Genomic DNA, 21,535 nt, shown 5'->3' with positions numbered 1-21,535 from the left:
GTCCAGCACCACTCCCAGCACCTTGGCGGTGTCCTTCGGTTGAACAGTCTGTCCATCAACCACGAAGCTGCCCTGGCTGCCCCGTCTAGCCGATCTCGTGAAGTGGATAACGGCTGTCTTGTTGCTCTCGAAAGTCGCACCGCTCCGCCTGGCCCAGGCCAGGGCTCGATCGATGATGGCCTCGATCCCGGCCCGGTTCGCCGCCGCTGACTTCCCTGTCACCCAGGCCGAGTAGTCGTCCACGAAGGCGATCGCGCCCTCCGTCGTACCGATGCTCGTCTGCACAAGATCCGCGTTGAAGAAGAGGAAGAGGATTGGCGACAGCGGAGACCCCTGCGGCAAGCCCGCCTGTGGAAGCGGTTTCTGGGGGGAACGGTACCCGTTGACCTCAATGCTGGCCGTCCGTTCGGAGCAGAACGCGTCTACCCACCGAACCAGCTCCCCAGGCAGACCTCTCGCCGCTAGCCTCTGCAGCAGCCTCTCCTTGAACACGCCGTTGTATGCTCCCTTGACATCAAAGCTCACCAGGCTGAGCACCTTGCCCATCCTCCACGCTCTGTAAATGTTCTCTTGCAGGAGGAGGAGCGCTTGTTCCGCTGAGCGCCTCTTTCTCGCGCCGAAATGGTTGGCCGGCAGCAAGCCATGCGTCTCGACCGCATACGATACTCGCTCCGCCACCACCGCCTCTAGCACCTTGCCCAGCGTTGAGAGCAAGGAGATTGGTCGCCAGGCTCTCGCCGCCGTGTAGTCATCCTTGTCGGGTTTCCTTAGCGGGATGATCCTCGCGCTCCTCCACTGCTCAGGCAGCTCGCCGCTTCGGAGCGATAGTCGGAACAGGTGCAGCACGCGTTCCTTGACCACCGGCCACAGCTCTTTCCACACCATCGCCGGCAGGCCATCGTCCCCGGGCGCCTTCCACGGCTTCGCGGCCATCACCTTCCTCTCCACCTCTTCCATGGTCAGTTCCGGCCACGCCACCGGTGGTCGTTGCGACCCCTCGGGCTCGGCCTCGATTTGCGTCGGCAGCGGCGGGAAGAAGGTGCGGAGAAGCTCCTCTGCCTGATCCTGCCGGCCCATCGTCGTCGTTCCGTCCTCCTTCTTGAGAGGCGGTACCTTCTCCTCCAGGCTCGCGGATCCCCTCGTCCCCAGGTATTTGGACGCTTTCCAGATGTTGCCGTCCTCGGCCAGGAACTCTTCCCAATGCTGCCGCTTCTGCTTCCGCACAGCGTCATGGTATTCCTTGGCCGCCTCCTTGGCTTGCTTCTCCAGCTCCTGCGCTGGCGAGCCCGCCCTTCTTCGGGCCCTGGCCTGGTTCCTCCAGAACGTGTAGATCTGCCGAAGCCGGGTCAGGTCCACCGTCCACCACCGTTTCGCATATGGGCTTGGCCGTGCTCGCGGTGTTAGATCTTGTATTGCCTCGCTCACAATGCGCATGAACCGGTCAGTCTGTCCTTGCAGACCCCAGGCCGGCCAGCACACCAACTTCAGCTCCCTCGAAATCCTGTCGCGGATCGCCTTCCAGGGGGCGTTCTTGAACAGGAACCGCGGCTCGACATCCCGGCAGGGCGCGTCAATGCCAAATACCGTCTGGATGGGCCGGTGGTCTGATCCATACTCGGTCGGGTATATGGCGCATTTGACCCTCTCCTCCGCCAGCTCCTCCGTAACCAGCACCAGGTCAATCGTGCTTTCCAGCCCAGGCTTCGGTCCCTGCCACGTCTTGGTGCCGCGCGGCAGGAGGCTTTGGAGGCCATGATCATTCATGAGGTCGATGATCGGCTGGCCTTCTCCTTGTCGTCTCGTTATCGTGCCTTCGCCTCCCCATAGCACATCATGACGGTTGAAATCTCCCGCCACCACCACATCCGTTCGCTCGCCTGTGTCACTGCGAAAGCGTGAGATCAGGTTACTGACCTCTCGTACCGCTGCCAGCAAGGCCGACGCGTCGTTGCATTGCACGTAGACCGAGACCACCAGGACTTGCCTGCCCTGGAGACGGAGGACGGCCGCAGTCAGATCGGGAGACGACACCGCCACTTGCTCTGACTCCAAGTCTCGTCGCACCCAGAGCATGCTCCGGATCGGCCATCCCACCGGATTGGCGACGCTCGGCACCATCTTCGTCCAGTTGCTGTGGCTCATTGGGGCCGTCACCACCGCGCCGTCAATCAGCCGCGCGTACGGCTCTGTCAGCGAGAGGACTGCATAGCCGCTCAAGTCCGCATCGTTCATCACCCCGAGCTGCACCGTGTCCCGCTTTCGCACGTTCAATTGGAAGATGCGCAGGTCCCTATGCATTCTTCGGCGGGTTGCGTACTCGGCAGTTTGGACTGGACGACTCGTGGGGTCCGTTGCACAGGACGCACTTGGGTTCTACGGCCCGGCACTGCCCGTGACCGTGCCCCGGCTGCGCACACTTTCCGCAAGCCCTTGGCTTCTTGCACGAGAAGGCCTTGTGGCCGAGCTCCTGGCAGTTGTAGCACTGCACCGGTCCGACTCGCGGCTCAAACACGTTAGTGTAGGCAGACTCGCCGGCCAGGTCGAAATACGTGCCGTCGAGCAGTCGTTTCGCATCGCTTCCCTTGGTCACGTAAATCACCATGGACCCGTACGCCTTGCCGCAGTCTCTCTTGCTGAGCCATGAAATCTTGGCAATCGTGACGTTGTTCTCCTTGCCGAGAGCTTCGGCAGCTCCCGTCAGAACATTCCCGTCGCTGTCCAGCACCGCCGATCGATTGACGCTGTCGACTTTGACCGGGTAGAGTTGATCCCTCAGGACACGCGCCCCCGGCACCACGACCTTTTCCGCCGCCTCCTTCACCCGCCGCAATTCCGCTTCATCACGACACACTATCCTCACCCGGTTTGTGTTCCTGGGGTCCTTGATCACTGCTGCGCATCTCCACGCCTCGTGACCTTCCCTCACCTTGACTTCTGTTTCGATTGCTCGTCGGATGTTGCCTACCTGCGCCTCGACCTGGTTTTGCTCCTCAACCCTGGACGTGTCAATCGTACAGTGCAGAGTGTCGGTGGATGAGGACGTGGTGGTGCGCATCGAAGAAAGCGACCGGGGGCTCGTAGGCTGGCTCGTTGGCGGTGTTCGCACGGCGTCTGCGTAAGACGCCCGCGGACCGCTTTGCGCTTGGCTGTTTATCGTTGGGTTCACAGACGCCTGGAGGGTCTGCAGCTGTTGCCGGACCTTCTGCAGCTCTTCCTTGGTGTCGACTACCTCTTGTTCCAATTTGTGGATCAATCGCTGTTGGTTAATTGACCCATTTTCGAGATCTTGCAGTTTTCCCAGTACCTTGGATAGCAATGACCTTTCGCTTTCCTCGTCCGCGGTTTCGCTCCTGACGACGAATGTCGACCCCGGCTCGGAACCGGTAGATGAAGATCGCCTGACACGCTTGTTCGTTGCTCTCACCGTGTCTCGGGCCGCCTCATCCCCTCCCAAGCTCCCCTTCTCACTCGGCATCGCCAGACGAGATGATCGTCTTGGTGTCGCGAACCCCGCTCGCCCCGCTTGCCCCGCCAGCCCCGCCGGCCCCGCCGACTCAACGTCCCCCTCAGTGGAACCCGTCATTGTGCAAGATTAGGTTCAACACCACAGCAAAATAATCGACAGCAATCGTCCAAAGAAGGCAATCTGACTTTTCTTCTTCGTCCCACCGCTTTCAGACAATTGTGTGGTGAGACCACTGTGTTCTCGGTTGAGTTGCAGCTGCATGACGGGCCATACCCCTGCGAACAGGCATGGCTGGACCAATGATCGGAGGCTAAAAGCCGGACAAATGCGGTATCCCGCTCTGTGATAACGGAACTCGGAAGCCTGCCGATCTGTACGCCATTGAGAGTGACGTGATTCGAATGTAGGCTCATGCGAAAACTATCACCCTGCAGGTGCGGGAGGAGAAGTGCCGAAGTGTGGTTGAGGTAAGACGTGCGCCCAAAATCAGGGGCCCGGCCTGAGGCTTGGCGATGAGATCTTCAAGAGTTCCACGACACATAGGCATTACTTGCATTACGTGTGACACACTCGGGTGGCTCTTCTACGGGACGATTTGCTCTCCCTCTCCTCTCCTTCTCGCTCTCGCTCTCGCCCTCCCCCTCATCATCCGACCAGACGTATGTTCTCCGTCTCATCCACTTCACGCTCAGAGGCCTTGAACTAGCAAGACTTGTCAAACTCTACGACTTTACTACATTGAATTGGCTAGTAGCAACAATGAAAGGATCCTCCGATTATCTTCCCCTTGATCACGATGGCTCCAAGTCCAGCACGGACATGGAAGACGATATGCTGATACACAGACTACGGCTAGCTCGTAGCCATAGCGGCTCGTACATGAGGTTTTTGACTGCATTGTCTGCATTGTTGGCTCTTGTCATATACACATCAATCATTGCGTCCGTCACTTGGGGAATGGCCAAGGAGGAGCGCCGCCACGGTACCCGATTCCTCGGATGTAAGTAACCAACCCTGGCTCGGGAACGTCTATGGGGCTAAGACAGCTGGCGGTCTACCACAGCGCCGGCGAACGACTTCATCACTTACGAACCCTATGTAATGGAACAGTGGGAACTCCGTGGTGGAGTTCGATACTTCGGGGAGCCCAGCAAGGAGGTTGACCAGAATTGGCATAACATCTTTGAGCGTATGCAGCACTCAACTGAGCGTTAGAACGAAGTCGAGAGGCTGATGGTGCATAGATCAAAACATTGGGTTCTCTGAGAATCTCATGCACAGCCTTGGCCGAGAAGAGGAAGGCATTCGATTGCCTGACGGCACATTCTTTGGTTCGCTCATGGTCTTCCACCATCTTCATTGCCTTGTGAGTGAGGGATTTGATCATTGTTCGTCAGGGCTTGATGAGAACAGGCACTGAGCTACCAGAAAAACATCTATCATGCCCTGCACCCCGCCTACTACCAACTTGATCGCCTCAAAGGCCACGAGAAAGCCATGCACGATGAGCACACAAGTGAGTCTTGAACCCAGTGCAATCGCGATGGATGCGTCAAGGTTGATAAATAACGCTGGCACAGAGCATTGCCTTCACATGCTCATGGACGCCGTCATGTGCCAGGGAGACACCACGGTCCTCACCATGAAATGGGAGGAAGGAGGAGCTCGCCCCATAGGCAATCTCACCAGCCCACACGAGTGCGTTAACTGGGACAGGTTGATGGAGTGGGTTGTGCCCAACTCGGTTGACGTCTTCGCTGATGGCGTTCTTGTCCATCCCAAGTACGGTATGTTGTTTACCCTCAACTGTGCTGTTGGTCCTGGGGAATATCTGGTCCGGCGCGCATGAGCGGCTGTGTTAATGACAAATGAGACTCAGGCCCTCTTTTTGAAGACGGCAAGCCCAGCAAAGGCTTCAAGGATTCCTTGTCTACTACTGGGGTAGGGAAAGTGACCGGGCTTGAGCCACACTGACATGGATGATCTCCCGGCTCAAGCCGAAGCCTTGCGTAGTGCTAGCTAGCGCGGCAATGACAGGACACAAAGCGCGATGTTGAAGGCATATTGTGGGCTGCGGGCTATCGCTGGGGCAAACACGACCAGAGGGAGGGCCGCCGGGAAGAAGGTCCCTGTGGCATGTGGTCTAATACATGGTATGACACAACTGGTAGGCCGGACTCAATCGTAGATTTGCAATCAAGGTGATGCGCGATGCGATAATTTGAGTCTGGTCTTGGGGCGACGCTCTGTGACCTATGTGGACGCCAGGCGCTTTGGGTGACTGGGGTGTCTATATTCGCTCCTTCGCGAGTCTTGCTTGTCTTCAAGAAACTTTGAAGGACAACGTCTTGTATATTCTGTTAATGTGTCAATGGACTGCTCATCTGGCACTTGTAAGTGTTTGCTTGAGCGTATTGGGCAGGTCTCACTTGCTCAGCGACCGGGACCAGTCATGTGCCATTTGATGTTGTGTTCCCAACAGCCCCCTCTCCGCGGCTCCCACCAACATTCGAAAACTTTGCCTGCATCTTCGGCGACGGCCTTATCCGAGACTAATTCTCCTCGCTGATCTTGTGACAAACCGGAGACGAGGTTGTCATCCTTACCCCGTGCCGCGACCCTGCTCGCTGTGTAGCGCTTACCATGACGCTGCGTGACTTCATCGCCTTCCGGCCTTGGCCGGTCACGTTCTGGACAACGCTTGTATACCTCAGTGTAGCGATGCTATTGATGCACCTAGAAGAGGTTGTTCCATCGCCTCCAACGGTTCTCCCAGATGGCATCAGTTTGGCCGAGGCGTGGCACGACTTGCAAAACATTACAGCGGCATTTCATCCATTCATCAGCCACGAGAACGATCGAGTGCGTAAATACTTCATCGACCGGGTGAAACAAATTCTGGACCGCAATGAAGTACACTATACAGTTGAAGCGCTACGTGTAGCGGCCGCTAAAACCTCACCTGCATACATTGAAGCCAAGTAATTTCCCTGAACACTTAGACGAAGCCGAGCGCTAAACATCTACACCAGGCGCGCAAACGTGACCGGCAACGGCAGCGGACACGAATTCAATGGGTCATTCAAGGAGGCCGTTGCCACTGTGTTCGACGACCAGATGGCCAATTTTACCATGACATACGATGCTGGGGCCTACCTGAGCGGTAATGGCAATGGGTCGACATTGACCGCACAATACTTTGAAGGAAGCAACATCTATGTCTACATACGTGGGAAACAAGACGCAACAGGCGACTGGTGGAATTCTGAGAACCCCGACACCATGAATAGTTCCGTTGATCCTGGCGGCGTTCTCATCAACAGTCACATAGATTCGTAAGTCGACGGCCTGTCCTAGCTAGGGCGATACTTGTCATTTCTGACTAACTTTCGACTCCAGAGTGGCAACGAGCTACGGGGCTACAGACGACGGTGTGGCGTGCGTCTCAATGTTGCAGCTGCTTAGCCATTTTACCACCGAGGGTCATCAACCGGAGCACGGGATCGTACTGCTGTTCAACAATGCTGAGGAGGACGGGCTACTGGGATCGCGCGCGTTCAGCAGTAGTCCCTTGCTTCGGTTCTGCCGCACATTTGCTAACCTCGAGGGGGTGGGAGCCGGCGGTCGTGCAATGCTCTTCCAAGCCACAGACTATGAAGCAGCAACTGCGTATTCGGGCATTCCTCACCCGTTGGGCTCTGTCATTGCCAAGTATGGTTACGATAGAGGAGCTGTCATGAGTGGCACTGATTATGAAATCTTCGCAAACGTCTATGGCTTGAGTGGACTTGACATTGCGTTCTACAAGCCCCGATCACGCTATCATACAGTCGAAGATGACGCGCGGCACACGTCGATTGATAGCATTTGGCACATGCTCTCGGCAGCCTTGGAAGTTGCCCAGAGCCTGCCCGAAAAGTCGACCTCTGGACGGTCTGGTGGTCGAGGAAGCAGACAGTTCACTGACAAGGGAGTCTGGTTCGACTGGCTCGGCTGGGTTTGGATTAGTTTCAGAGTCGCTGATCTCTTCGCATGGTCTCTCACTCTAGTCATTGTTACACCTCTGACTGTCGCTCTCATCATATACGCTCTTGTCAGAATGGATGCATGGCATCTTGGAAACACGACCTGGGGTGATATCCTCCGCTTTCCCTTGGCACTTGTGTTTGCCACAGCCTTGACCACTGCTCCATTGATTGCAGTGGCCAGACTCAATCCGCTGATAATATACAGCAGTAGCTACGTCGTGTAAGTACTTTCATGAACGGATCTCTCCATATCTCTTTAACACCGCCTAGATGGGCTATGGCGCTCTCGTCGTCTTATTTCGGCATGTGGACCGTCATGCGCAGATCCATTGGTTCTACTCGGCTCATTGTCAACTTATGGCTATTTGCTATGCTGTGGGTATTCCAGGTGTTTGCAGTGGTGGTTGAGGGAAAGCTACTGATCGGACCACTCTACCCATTTGCTGTACTCCATTCAGCAGCTTTTATATCGTTGATGGTTTCTTTGCTAGAGCGGCTTGGATTACCAAGAGGGCTACCGATCAGCCAGGAGCCGTGCGACACGAACCATGTCAGGGAGCCAGCGGCCTGCAACGATACCGGGCGGGAGGACGACGACGAAGAGGTGACGGCCGATGGCGAAGTGACTGGTCGAGGGGGCCCATCTGTTATGAGGCCGTTGCTTGGTACCTACCGAGGGCCAGGCTGGCTGCATGGCGAGAACCCCATGGCCCTCGGCTGTCGAAAAGTCGCTTCCAGTGTAGTTGTCTTTGCTTCGATGGTACTGGAATGGCTGCAGCAACCCTTTAAGGAAGGCGATCCGTGGTCCACCTATGTCCCGATATGGACATGGCTTCTGCAGCTCCTGATCTTGGCCCCAGTCACTCTGACTGTCGTCGGGGGCCAAGGGCTAGCAGATGTGTCGGCAATAGCCATGACTGGAGTAGACGGCAGTAGCCTCGCGACTCCATTTGTGGTCATCGGCGTCCTCAGCATCGGCGTATTCCTTCCATTCACGCCCTTCATCCATCGAGCCACGCACCATGTTCCTGTTCTGGCACTCCTCGTCTTTGTGGGCGCGTCAGTGTACAATTTTACCGCATTCCCCTTCTCTACGAGCAACCGCTTCAAGTTCATATTCAAGCAGACAGTCGACCTCGACAAGGGCAGAAACGTGGTCACTCTATCAGGCATCGAAGAGTATCTCTATCAGGTAATTGACTCCATCCCGGAAGCAGGCAGGCAACTCGAGTCGACCAAGTGCCAACCGACGGTGGAGCGGCCCCTCACGGATTGTCTATATGACGCATCTCTGTACGCCCCTCAACTTGTGAGCGGTGTGGATCTTGAGGATATGATGACGGTGAATATGTCTAAGTCGACAAATGGAACGACGGTACATATACACCTCGACGCCCTGGAAACGAGAGGTTGCTGGCTGGACCTCTCGCGACCAATCTCAAGCTTTGCCATTGAAGGCGAGGCAGAGCGAGATCCGCGACTCGGTGAGAACCCACCCGACGGATTAATACAGCACATCCAAGTTTGGCGACGAGGTTGGGCGGGGGCTTGGAAAGTAAGCTTGCAGCTTGCTGAAGATGAGTCCTCAAGTGCGACATGGGGCATACGAGAGGGTGAGTCAGATGATGGCATGTCTCCGGGCGAGCTGAGGCAACGGACGGAGTGCAATATGGATTATTTGGGTCGACCCTTGGAGGTGACTGTGAGATGCGCTTGGGGAGACGCAAACGAGCCCGGGACGATACCAGCGTTGCGTCGCGTCGAGCAGTATATGCCGCCATGGGCTATTGCCACCCGGAGGGGGTTTGGTCTTGTGGAAATGCAGAAAACTTACAAGGCCGCGTGACGGAGGAAGCTTGGAGAGGATGATGCCGAAGAACCAGGTGCCAACTTCAAGGCGAACACTGAAAATGTGGCAGTTTGCTAGCGCTTCAGTTCAGGGTGTTGGCAGTTGAAGTCGGTGCTGCTGTCCCGCATGGAGTCCAGGGACCTGACAGTCCGCCCCACCTTGTCGCGCCACCCGCAAGCCTTATCGATAAGGCCCCCCAAAATTGTCGTCGCCGCTTTTTTTTTTGGTCCGGATGTTCAAGAAAAAATTCGGTGCGACTGTCGCCAGTGATCGTGAAGGGACATCACCACACCCACGGCCTTCACGTTGCTGTCGTCGCCTACCACCTTGCCCCTGTCGCTCTCGACTTTCGGCCCGTGAGCCCGGAAGCCTTGCAGCCATGGCGACGTCTCTGGCTGCGCAGTTGGCGCAAATCGCCGCCAACTCCAAGGCCACTCTCAACGTCAAGGCGCAAAAGGCGGCGCACTCCAAGTCTTTGATTTGGGAGCCCCGAGTCGCCGCGACGCAGAGCTACCAGACGCTCTACACGACATGCTATCCTGGGTTTGAGGAGCTGTGCCAGCTCGACGCCCGCTTTGCGCGCTTCCAGTCGACGATATTCAGCCAAGAGAGCCAGGAGCAGGACAGGACCCAGCTCTCCGCGGCCGAGAATGAAGAGCTGGATCGCCAGATTGAGGCCTTCCTGCGCTTGGCTGGGAGCCGCCTACGGCTCATGCCGGCAATTAAGTCAATTGAATGGCTTATTCGGCGTTTTCGGTTTGTACATTGCTTTCGCGCGTCGACTTCAGCGGCACTGACGGATTTCGTAGCATTCACGAGGACAACACCTCCGTTCTTCTTCTAACTTTCCTCCCATACCACTCCATCCCGACGTTCGCCACTCTGTTGTCCATCCTTCCTTCCAGGATCCCCCACGAGTTCCGATTCCTCGATCCGTACGTTAGATCTCTCACGCCTCCGCCGAGGTCGGTTCTTGTGCATCAGGCCATCCATCACCCCGAATTTCTCTCAGCCTTTTCCGAATATACACTCGAGTCATGCCGGAAGCAGTTTCAGCACCCTGCTCTCATCACCTTTTGGGCCGGGCTCACGACAGAGGCCGTCAATGGATTGCTCGACAGGACGCGATCTGGACGAGCGGCTGTGCAGAGCGAGAACACCCAAGCCCTCCTGCACAGGGTTGGTCCAGTTTTCGCCGAGGCATTGACCATGAAGAAGATCCCCAGTCTTCAGATTGCGTCGTACATGGCCTTGGCGGTTTTTGTGTCCAAAGCGAATCTCGAAGACGTGGCTGTTACGGCCTTCATGCAGCAGCTGGTCCATGGTTGGACAAACGACACAGTTAGGCCCGGTCTCGTTTGCCTGGCCATCATGGCTCAGTTCAGGTCCGCGAAGCAAATGAACAGCAAGGTTACCAAGGCTCTCATGAAAGTGTCCGGTATTGGCCCTCTCCTGGTTGAGATTGGTCAGGAGAGGAGGATTGACAAACTGGCCAACGGCCTCTGCCTGGCACTTATCGAGCGATTCACCAAGAAGGGGGACTCACGGGGCCTTCCGACAATAATGGCGATATTGAGCAGCCAGATCCTCCAGGAGAAGCAAATCGCTGTCATCTTCAAGTCTCTCCTTCTCACCGCCCTCAAGCTCAACGACAGCAACGAAGACGGCCAGCTGGGTCGGGAGCTCGGATCCGCTCTCATCGCCTTGTCTCAAACGTCTGGGCGGTCTGGAGAAATCATCCAATCAGCCATACAGGATGTTGAGTTTGACATTGAAGAGTTGGAGTTGAAGCTAGACCTTTCTTTCCGTGCTAGGAAGCTGCCCGATGCAGGTGCCGAGATTGCACAGCCCATCGAAGGCATGTCAAAGCCCCAAAGCTCGCAGGCACTCGAAGCAGCGGTAGACGAGTTGTCAGCGCGCAAGGAGTCGCTGTCTCCATGCCTTCTGCCTCAACCAAACGAGATCTTCGACGAATTCAGCCACCTCTTCTTCACGATAGTCTCGGAACAAGCAAAGAACACTACGGCCTTGGACAAGTTCGACCAGAGTACCAAACTCCGGCGCTCGTCGGCTTTCAAGGACAGCACCTATTTCAGCTTCTTCGTCCGTATCTGGTCCGGCCCATACCCTGCGCTGGCCCGCATGGCAGCCTTGAACATGGTCAAGAATCGCCTCAAGGCCAGCGACGATGGCAAGTTGGACATGCAGGCTCTTGTGCCTTACTGTGTAGCTGCATTGGCCGACCCGTCGAAGCGAGTCCGCCAGGCAGCAGCCGAGCTGATCACGGTCTTGACGAGTCTTTATACCGTACCTGTCGCAGCCAAGTCTATGAAGACCTGGGGCGCCGGAGCCTTGTATGGAAAGTCAAAGGACGTTGCATCCCTTGGAGCTGATGTGGCCGCGAAGATGCTTCATCTGCAAATATTACCGAGTATCGAGGAGTGTGTCATGGACTTCAACCACATCACGTCTGTCATCACGTCTGCTATCGATCAAGGCAAGTACCAGACAGCTCCGGAACCGGCTCTCGACAAGAAGGACCATATGGGCCAATCAGCAAGGCTGGCTCTATTGACATTCTTCTCGTCGCATGTTAATTTCACACCTCTTGTTGTGGTCAAACAGAGGCTGCTCAACGCGCTCGACCAGGTCCGGGCCGTCGGAACCACTTCAAGAACTCAACTGCTGTTGCCAACCTTGCAGTGGTGGGTCAGCCTGACGGAGGAAGACACTGCCGAGGTATGCTGTTCCGAGCAGTTGGACAGAGGTGAACTGGATGCTTGCTTTGTGGACACCGTGGTCTCGAACGACAGCAATGGCTTGGAATATCTTTTCAAGGTTTTGAAAGATCCGTCTAAGCAAGAAAAGTCCGATCTGCTGCGAGCGATATTTGCCCGGGTGCGCAAAATGTGGCCAGCCATGAAGGATGAAACCAAGTTCATGGTTGCCGAGCAGCTGCTGGAGATTTCTCAGTCGCCCACCGCGGACCCCGATTCAGTGGTGCCTGGTGAAGCTGCCGACGTGCTCAGGGCGGTGCCACTTACCACTGACATCCTATCATTCTTCCTCGACTCGATCCAAACTGGCACCAAGATGATCACGGAGCCTCCGCCAAACAAGAGACGGCGCACGAGCTCGTCAGACGGCAACCGCGGCCTCATCACCCAGATGACGCCGGAGCTGAGCCAAGCGTTGCGCAAGGTCACATTTGTCTTGCAGCTCGTCGAGAACTCGGATCCAGTGTCTCACCCCGAGCTTCTGGACGGACTGTTTACTGCCCTGTCTGAGCTTCAACACTTTAGAACGGTCGTTGGCTCCGAGCTTGGCTATCTTCAGAACCTGATCTTGCGGAGTCTTCTTGCCATGATGCCCGCTTACCGCGACAATAAGGACCTCAAGATCGATAGCTCTGGTGGATACGGAGACCTGCTCGTCAACTGCATCCAAAAATCGTCGAGCCCGGTGGTTCAAAATGCCGCGCTTTTGCTGGTGGCCAACCTTGCCACGACGGCACCTAATCTGGTTCTGCACAGCGTCATGCCCATATTCACCTTCATGGGCACATCGGTGCTCCGACAGAGCGACGATTACTCGGCTCATGTTGTCTCACAAACCATCAAAGAAGTCGTGCCGCCGCTGATTGAGTCGTTGCGACAAGGCAAGAAGAGCCCGGTTGCTGGCGCCTGCGACATACTCGTCAGCTTTACGACGGCGTACGAACACATTCCGGCGCACCGCAGACTCGGTCTCTTCGTGGCCTTGGTGGAGACGCTGGGCCCGAGAGACTTCTTGTTTGCGCTCATCAGCATGCTGGTCGACCGATACGACACCAGCGACGCCCTCCTGCACTTTGTGGTCGATCTCTTGAACAATTTCAGCACCGAGATCCAGCTCGAGTCTTTTGTCAAGCTCCTGGATCTCGTTGCCGATCTTTTCAAGCCGAAGCCAGGCATCTCGTTTATCCTGCTCGGCATCAGCGAGGATCGAGAGGACAAGAACATTGACAAGATTGCCCTACGCCAGTTGTCAGCTTTACCTAGCTTCCTGGCAAGCAAAAAGCTCAAGGCACAGGTTGGCAAGCTCGTGGGTCGCGACGATATGGAAGCGTCCGAGGTTCGAGAGCTGTATTCGTTGCTCCTTGAAAATCTACTTGTCTTGGCCGACAAGGTCAAGTTGAACAAGGCGCTGCACGGAAGGTGCGGGGCTTCCTTGTCCAACCTGCTCAACCTTCTTTCGATCGGAGAGTTCATCAAGTCGGTGGAGAACCTGCTCGACCGCCCCGACATGGGCCTTCGTCAAAAGGTTCTCCGTGCCTTGGAGGTACGCGTGGAGGCGGAGAGCAACACGGACGCGGCGTCCAGGCAAGCGTTGTTAGCCTTCTTGCCGCAGCTCACTGCGGCCATCCGAGAGTCGTCAGACATTCGGTACAAGCACACTGCCGTCACGTGTGTCGACAAAATCGCGGAGAAGTACGGCAAGAAGGATGTCGAGGCTGTCGTCGCTGCGGCTGCAACCATTGCTGGGGAGCACTGTCTTGGACAGGATGAGATACGCCTTCGGGTCATGGCTCTGCTGTGTCTCACGTCCCTCGTCGATGTTCTGCAGGACGCCATCGTCCCTGTCTTGCCTGTCGCCATTCCACGGGCGGTTCAGTATCTGGACGAGAGCCTGCAAGGCGAGAGCCCGGATGAAGAGCTCCACTCTGCATGCTACGGCTTCATCAGCTCTTTGGCGGAGCATCTGCCGTACATGCTGTCGACCTACACTGATCGCGTGCTGGCGATCTCCAACAAGTCGGCCGAAGCCGGGCTGGACGAGGAGACGAATGAGAGCCGAACCAGCTGCCTCGGGTTCCTGGCCAAGCGGCTTGACGCAAAGGACATCTTCACGAGCTTGGACAAGAACTGGGAGCAAGCCATGTCTGCAGGGTTCTCGGTAAGGCGGAGTGTCACATGCCGCGGAGAGGTCCTCACGCTAATCAACCTGAATAGGCAATTCTCGAAATTCTCGATGTGCTGGGGGTAGCGATCGACAGGCACCCCAAATCCGCTATCACTAAGCACGCGGGCCTGCTCACCAGCACGCTCCTCCGGGCATTCGATGTGCGCCGCCGCGTTCATGCTGCTGGCGAGAAGGGCGAGCTTGCCCTGCGACAAGTAGCAAATGTCGAGTCCGGGGTCAACGAAAAGGCGCTGAAGATGATATACAAGCTCAACGATGCCGCTTTCCGGCCCATCTTCGTGCAGATCGTCGAGTGGACGGCGACTGGATTGCCCAAGTCTGACAAGACTGGACGAGCCCTCCGCCAGTACAGCGTCTACGGCTTCTTGCAGAGCTTCTTCTCGCAACTCAAGTCAATCGTGACCAACTACGCGACGTACGTGGTTGACGATGCCGTCAAGATTCTTGGGGCGGCCGACGTCAAGGTTGCTGAAGAGCGAGAACTGTGGAATCGTGTTCTCCAGACTTTGGAGACGTGCTTCGAGCATGATCAGGACGATTTCTGGCAGGCGCCATCACACTTTGGAGCCATCGCGCCGGTACTCATGCAGCAGTTCCTCCACGCAGGCTCTCTTGACGTTAACGAGAGGCTCGTCCCGGCGGTTGTTGGCCTGGCCGGGGCGGCGGATTCCCAAGCCCATCAGAAGGAGCTCAACTCGTCACTGATGAAGCATCTCAAGTCGGAGCAGACTGCGGTGCGACTGGCAGCGGTCAAATGCGAGCAGGCACTGACAGACCGGCTGGGCGAGGAGTGGCTGTCAATGCTGCACGAGATGCTGCCCCGCATCAGCGAGCTACAGGAGGACGATGACGAGGTTGTGGAGCGGGAGACGCACAGGTGGATCGTCAAGATCGAGGAAGTGCTGGGCGAAAGCCTCGACTCGATGCTGCAGTAAAAGATGGGGCCGGGAGTTGTTTGAGCGACATGTGAGCAAGCATATGGCTGCACATGTGTGGGGGGAAGACAGTGACAGTGATGTCGGGTAAGATAGGACTGTACAGCCCCGGGTGGAGGGATGCTACAGGGCGACGGGCCCTTGGTGTATTGAGCAAGGAGCTGCCGTACGCAGCACATTAAAACGCGTTTTTATATCGATTGCAGTACTTGGCAGAATTTGCCGTCTGTGAGGCGGGATGTGTCGGGAGCGCCGGCGCGGCGCCTCTGGTGGGTTCAGCAGTCCGGAGTCCGCATTGTCCGAGGCGGGCGAGGCGCTGAGACGGTGGCTGGCCTCGCGGTCCCGATGAATTATCGTAAAGAGGGCCGCGTGAGCGACGCCGATTTCGCGCAATTGCAATGACTGCGCGCACATGGGAATCAGAAGAAGAGTCACAGCCACTGCCGGGTGGAGTTTGAGGGTCTTTGGCAATCGAGTTTTGTCAATTGGGCGCAGCTAGATCTGTCTTGATAGCCAGTAAGGCTGATGTCATTCTTGCCGACGCCGCCGAGCCGCGAAGCTTAAATAAAACTTGGGTCGCAACTTCCTCAGAGAGTGGCAATCGGGCGTATAAGCATAAAGGAAGGTGCAACTTGCCTACATCTATCTGCCATCTCATCTCGCATTGTTGGAGAAGGAGCGACCATGGCTGGGCTCACGCGCCTGCAGTGCCGGTCGTTGATGCGGCTGTCTGGGAAAGCGACTCCCCTCGTCCACCAACAGTTCACTAACACACCGCCGGCGAGGCAGGCCTCCACGCAGGCTGCATCAGATGGTAAGCTCGGCGCCCTTGAATCGCTCGCCATCTCTGTATCGGCTACTAAACCTATCCGTCGGCCTAGGATCCAAGAAGGAGCGTATCGTCATTCTCGGCTCCGGCTGGGCTGGATACGCTGTCGGTCGTACCCTCAAACCGTCCCGAGCAACTCGCATCCTCATCTCACCTCGCTCTCACTTCGTCTTCACTCCGCTCCTGGCTTCGACCTCGGTTGGGACGCTCGAATTCCGAGCCGCCATCGAGCCCGTCCGCCGCCTCAACCTGGATGAATTTCACCAGGCATGGGCGTCCGACATCGACTTTCAACGCAAGGTCATTCGCGTAGAGGCCAATACACGCGGCGACGTCGGCGCCGTCACGGGTGTGCAGCTGACCAAGGGTACCGAGTTCGAAGTGCCCTACGACAAACTTGTACTCGCCGTTGGGTGCTACAGCCAGACCTTTGGCATCGAAGGTGTTAAGGAGCATGCCTGCTTCCTCCGCGATATCGGTGACGCTCGCATCATACGGCTGAAGGTCCTGGCTGCCTTCGAAAAGGCGAGCCTGCCCACGACAAGCGACGAAGAGCGGCGCAAGCTACTGCACTTTGCCGTTGTCGGCGGCGGCCCCACGGGCATCGAGTTTGCTGCTGAGCTGCACGACTTGGTGAGAGATGACTTGTCAAAGCTCTTTCCTGATCTGAAGCGCTTCGTCGCCATCACCATCTACGACATTGCGCCAAAGGTCCTGCCCATGTTCGACCAGAGTCTGGCCAATTATGCCACCGAGATGTTCCGACGTCAGGGCATCACCGTGAAGACGGAGCACCACCTGCAGCGGATACGACGCGAGGGCGACTATCTCATGTTGAAGGTGAAGGAGTTGCCCGATGAGGTTGGAGCTGGAGTCGTCGTCTGGAGTACAGGCCTGACCCAGAATCCGCTGACCAGTCACTTGTTGGGCCGCGAAATCGAAGGACTAGGCAAGATCGCCAAGGACCCTCGCACGGGCGGCATCGTCACGGACGAACACATGCGCGTACAGCTTGAGCCTGTGCAAAGTCAGAACGCCGATGGAGCACCTTCGGACGCCGGATCGCCGACCACGACGCTACCAGATGTCTTTGCCGTGGGCGACTGCACTGCCGTCAAGGGGCGCAACTACCCGGCTACGGCCCAGGTGGCCAGCCAGCAGGCGGCGTACCTGGCCAAGCAGCTCAACAAGGGCGAAGCAGATTCACCCTCGTCGCCGCCATTCAAGTTCCGCAATCTCGGCACGATGGCGTACCTTGGCAGCTGGCGGGCCATTCACCAGAGCGGCAAGGACGAGCTCAAGGGCCGCGCGGCGTGGATCTTATGGCGAACCGCGTATCTGACCAAGAGCATGAGTATCAAGAACAAGATCATGATCCCAGTGTACTGGCTGATTACCTGGATTTTCGGGCGGGATATCTCGAGGTTTTGAGTGTTGGGCGGCTGGGCGTTTGGGTACATTGGCGGGCGTTAACATCGATGGCCAGATCCACATCATTGTCGAAAGCGAATGGTGCTATGTGCAGGCGTGTTTGGAGAGGGCACATGTTCTCTCGAGTATAGTGGCAACTGAGACCGAAATGTCAGCAATTTGGTTTCCAGTTTCCAACCGGCTCAGTTGGCTCTGGGCGGTGGCTTACAGGGAACTGCCATTGCAGCGGACCTTTCGGGGTCGCGTCACGTTCTGTACCGCATAGAGTGAGCTCCGAACGCAAATACGGATGCAGGTCAAAACCGTGCACTAATCTCAGCTCGGGTCAGCCGCTCTGAATTGGTCCGACATTATCGTCGCGAAGGTTCCACCCAACATTCGCCAATCATCAGCAAACAAGAACGTCTCCGGAAGCTTTTCATACAAGCAGCGTTCACCACTTCGATTTACAAGCTGGAGCCGGAACCGTTACCGCATCGAATTGCGAAGCTTGGTTACACAATGCCTGCAATGCAATATCAGCCTATTACTTTCACAGTTTCGTCGGGTGCCATCTGCTTCGGGCCTCTCCACGACATCGACCGTGCCTCTACAATACCCATCCAACGCCCGGCAGAGAACCCTAAACCGAAGCTCGGAGGCACAGTAGCCAGCTGCGAGATCGAACACAATATTGCGGCACAGAACGGGGCATGGACAGCATACCCTTTACTACGGACCAAGTGGGCGAAGAACCCCGCCGCCTGGTTCGTCGCCCACGAGCAGGTCAGCCCGCTCCCAGAAATCCACAAATTACTGCGTGTGGCTGGGTCACCTTACGAGTATGAGCATGGCCATGCGACAAACTGTGATGCTACCCGTGCCGAATGCGTGCTACTTATCAACCGTTACGACTGGGATGATATTCCCCCAGGGAACCCAGTCGCCGACGAGGACATCGGTTTTGAGCCGGATACCCTCGGCGTCGTCGACTACCAACATGCAGCTACGCAAGTGCAGGCTTGGGCAGCCAACGGTGACTCCGTGGATAGAAATCCATCGCAGCACGGTGTATGGCTTCATTGCCCTGATGCCGAGTATAAATGGGCTCGCCTTGGAATGAACCAGGACTACACACATGCTAGGTCTCTGCTTATCTTCAACATTTACACCGTCTTCTTTGACACCTGGCTTCCCGGGCAGACTCAGCCTCTGAGGAACTACGAGACATCCTTGGAGCGATTTCACCGGCACCTCCGTGAAGGCCACGATTTTAGTGGCATTTCAACTCTTCGAGAATGGTGGGACCCGGTCCAGGAGTTGAACATGCTCTTCCCCTCGCAGCCGCCTCAACACGCGGACCTCCTGGGTCCATACGAGAAGCGGGATCATATACTTCTCCCCAGCGAGCTTAAGGCGCTTCTTGCCGACGTTCCTCGCGAATCCGAGGACGACTACCGAAAAAGGGGGTTATCCGAAGAATCTATTCAACAGGAGTTACGGAGAAAAGAACCGGCGATCATGGCAAAGGACTTCGAGGAAGACATTTGCGAGGTAATGAATCAAATCATGCTCAGTTATCTGGAGCATTTCGTGCTACCGTTGCGCTCGAGCACATCCGCATCAAGCCTTGGCACAGATCTTTTCCCAAATCACTCTATCGAAGGAGCTAAAAGCGTGGATGGACTCATGATGGCGTGGTTTCTGGATGGGGTCACTTCTGCCGCAGACCCGACCATCATCGGTACGCGCATACGCTCATTTCTTCAACGACGTACAAGCAACACCGAACCCTTTCTTCTGGGACAACACAGCATCTTGTGCCTAGCCCAAGTCATCATCGCCATGGTGAGGGAGATTTTCGAGTTTGCAGATGGGAATGCCATCGGCAGAGAGAAGCCGGAGGAAAGGAAGCCCGGCGAACGGCCTTTGATCACACCGCGAGAGATACGAATGCAAGTATACTACGGCGGTTTTCTGAGCAGTCTTCAGTATTCAGCATTTTTTTGGTACGGAGCAGATCCGGAAAGACCCGAGTTCCGGAGGTACGAAAGGTGAGACGACACTCTGTTCAAGATGCTGCGACAACGCACGAAGTCAATGCCCGGGCTTCACTGGTAAAGCCAAATCGTTGGATCACGGTGCAGCGCTAGGTTTAGTGTGGCGGTTTAAATTGCGGCCGCGTTGTTGAACTCGAGGATGTATAGTTCATGCGATGGGCCTTCTCTTGGGCGGTGTGTGAATTATGCTGTACCTCTCCATATTACAGTACTGTACAGGTGCAATGCGTATATGTTCCTTTCAGTTGGTGACCTGTCACTTTCCTTTCGGCACGCGCTGCCGATCATGCAGTTCCAACGACGGGGTCGTCATCTCCGACGAACGCATCCACACCTTCCAGAAACGCGGCAGATGTTTCGGCAGCAAGATTGCACCGGAGCAACGAAACCGGGGTTGATATGTCTGTGGCCACGTGCCGACACGGCCACACAGGTCGCGAATGTGCTTGAGCAATGTACGCATGCAAAGTAAAGTGCGGCCGCGTCATACATAGCACGTGCGCAAAGTGCAGGACTTGCCGATGCCGCGAGTCTTGCCAAACGACATGATGGCCGGGGCCAGATAGTGCAACTAGAATGTCCGTATTCGCAGATCCCCCGGATTATGCCATAAGTTGGTTCGTGCGTTCGCGAAGCGCGAGTCGTCGGCCCCTTTTTTTTCAGTTTTTCTTTTTTGTCTCAGAGCCGTGGATCGTACAGCAGTGGATCGTACGGCGCTTCACATTTGGAGTGAAGGGACGCAAAGAGATATGCTGCTTCACTAGCTTCACTGCTATACTGTACTTTGTACGCCCTTGCAATTACTACGTAGGTAGACAAAATTATGTACAGTATGTCAGGAGCGAATGTGGAAGACGACGAGGAGGTTTCGGCCATGGATCGTCTTCGCGAATCTCTCTTGTTCAGGAGAAACTGAAGAGCACAGTCGAGCAATGTCCTTTCAACTACAGAATTTAAGAGTACTAGTCATATTAGATCATCGGTGGTAGCACCGCACGCTCCCTTTCGCTTGGTTCTGATGCCAGCTCGTGCCCCTTGCCTTCGTCGTGGCAGATGTACCGTAGAAGCGAGCCATGAGAGGGTTTGCGTCTCTCGTCCCCAATATTCATCCATACGGGCACAAAACGATGAGAACCACGTTCTTTCTCTACAGGTCCCTGTTTTGATGCCACCGGGACGTGTCACTTACGAGGAAGATCATCGCTGGAAACTTTGGACGCCGCCACTTCAGCCGAAAATTATAAATTCGCAACACAAGACACTGCTTCATCATGGGAGGAAAATACGGCGTAGCATCTTTTCCAAGCTCCCGATAAGAATTCCAGGATATACCGGCCGAGCACCGCTGCAAGAAACCATTATCCAAAAGCCATGAAGACCGGACTCGTCCTCCTCGCCACGCTATGCGGCCTTGCCGTCGCTGCCGATCACCGCGGCGCAAGTAAACCCCGCCGAAAGGCTGAGATGTATGTATCAAGGAGGCTGACGTCTCGGCTGTCTTTGCGACGCCGTACAGGTCTGCTATACGCTTAGCCAGAAATGCGAGTACTCCGACACCCGCACCTACAGGGATAGCAGGGGCAGGCAATCCACGGAGAGGGTCCTGGTCAAGGTCGCCTGTTCCAGCCGCAGCAGGGTACGTAAATCTTACTGTGCAAGCGAACTGGGAGGAGACGAGGGTGTGGTGCATGGCATGACAGGATACATTTGTGCTGACTCTTTGGTTTTCTCGTTGATTAGTGCACTCGAAACGGCAAGAGTTGCACAGCCGGCAGCAGCGGCAAGGCGACGTGCTCCTAAACGCACGTCCAAGGGGGGGGGGAGGATCTAGGGCGGCGTAGGCGGATTCGATGCGTCGAAACTCAGCGAAAGCTGGGTCGCGTTTGACGCCCGGGCCACGCCTGCGCGGCTATCTGGAAGGACATCTTCTGATAATAATTTCTCGAAAGAGAGCTCAACTGGCCATTTTACCCAAAATTTTGAATGGACTTTTCCC

General features: G+C 56.2%; 3 protein-coding genes across 3 annotated transcripts; all 3 read left to right on the top strand.

Annotated features, from left to right (window-relative positions):
• Positions 1-5,060: 5,060 nt before the first annotated feature.
• On the top strand, positions 5,061-9,340 carry PLICBS_003013 (uncharacterized protein; the record flags this gene model as incomplete). The annotated part of the gene is made up of 5 exons (XM_065600124.1): positions 5,061-5,253; positions 5,638-5,650; positions 6,499-6,801; positions 6,866-7,463; positions 8,273-9,340. 5 exons carry the CDS (start codon positions 5,061-5,063, stop codon positions 9,338-9,340), a joined length of 2,175 nt encoding a protein of 724 aa, XP_065456196.1.
• Positions 9,341-9,722: 382 nt separating this feature from the next.
• On the top strand, positions 9,723-15,240 carry PLICBS_003012 (snoRNA-binding rRNA-processing protein utp10; the record flags this gene model as incomplete). Its single annotated transcript, XM_065600123.1, has 3 exons — positions 9,723-10,069; positions 10,153-14,278; positions 14,335-15,240. The coding sequence occupies 3 exons, from the start codon at positions 9,723-9,725 to the stop codon at positions 15,238-15,240; spliced, it is 5,379 nt and encodes a 1,792-aa protein (XP_065456195.1).
• Positions 15,241-15,924: 684 nt separating this feature from the next.
• On the top strand, positions 15,925-17,500 carry PLICBS_003011 (uncharacterized protein; the record flags this gene model as incomplete). The annotated part of the gene is made up of 2 exons (XM_018322732.2): positions 15,925-16,054; positions 16,122-17,500. 2 exons carry the CDS (start codon positions 15,925-15,927, stop codon positions 17,498-17,500), a joined length of 1,509 nt encoding a protein of 502 aa, XP_018177962.1.
• Positions 17,501-21,535: the final 4,035 nt, after the last annotated feature.

The sequence above is a fragment of the Purpureocillium lilacinum genome, assembly GCF_023168085.1.
Source record: "Purpureocillium lilacinum CBS 284.36 DNA, scaffold_2, whole genome shotgun sequence".
NCBI lineage: Eukaryota > Fungi > Ascomycota > Sordariomycetes > Hypocreales > Ophiocordycipitaceae > Purpureocillium > Purpureocillium lilacinum.
Note: the sequence above shows the minus strand (reverse complement) of the source record. Positions and strands in the feature narration are given on the sequence as shown.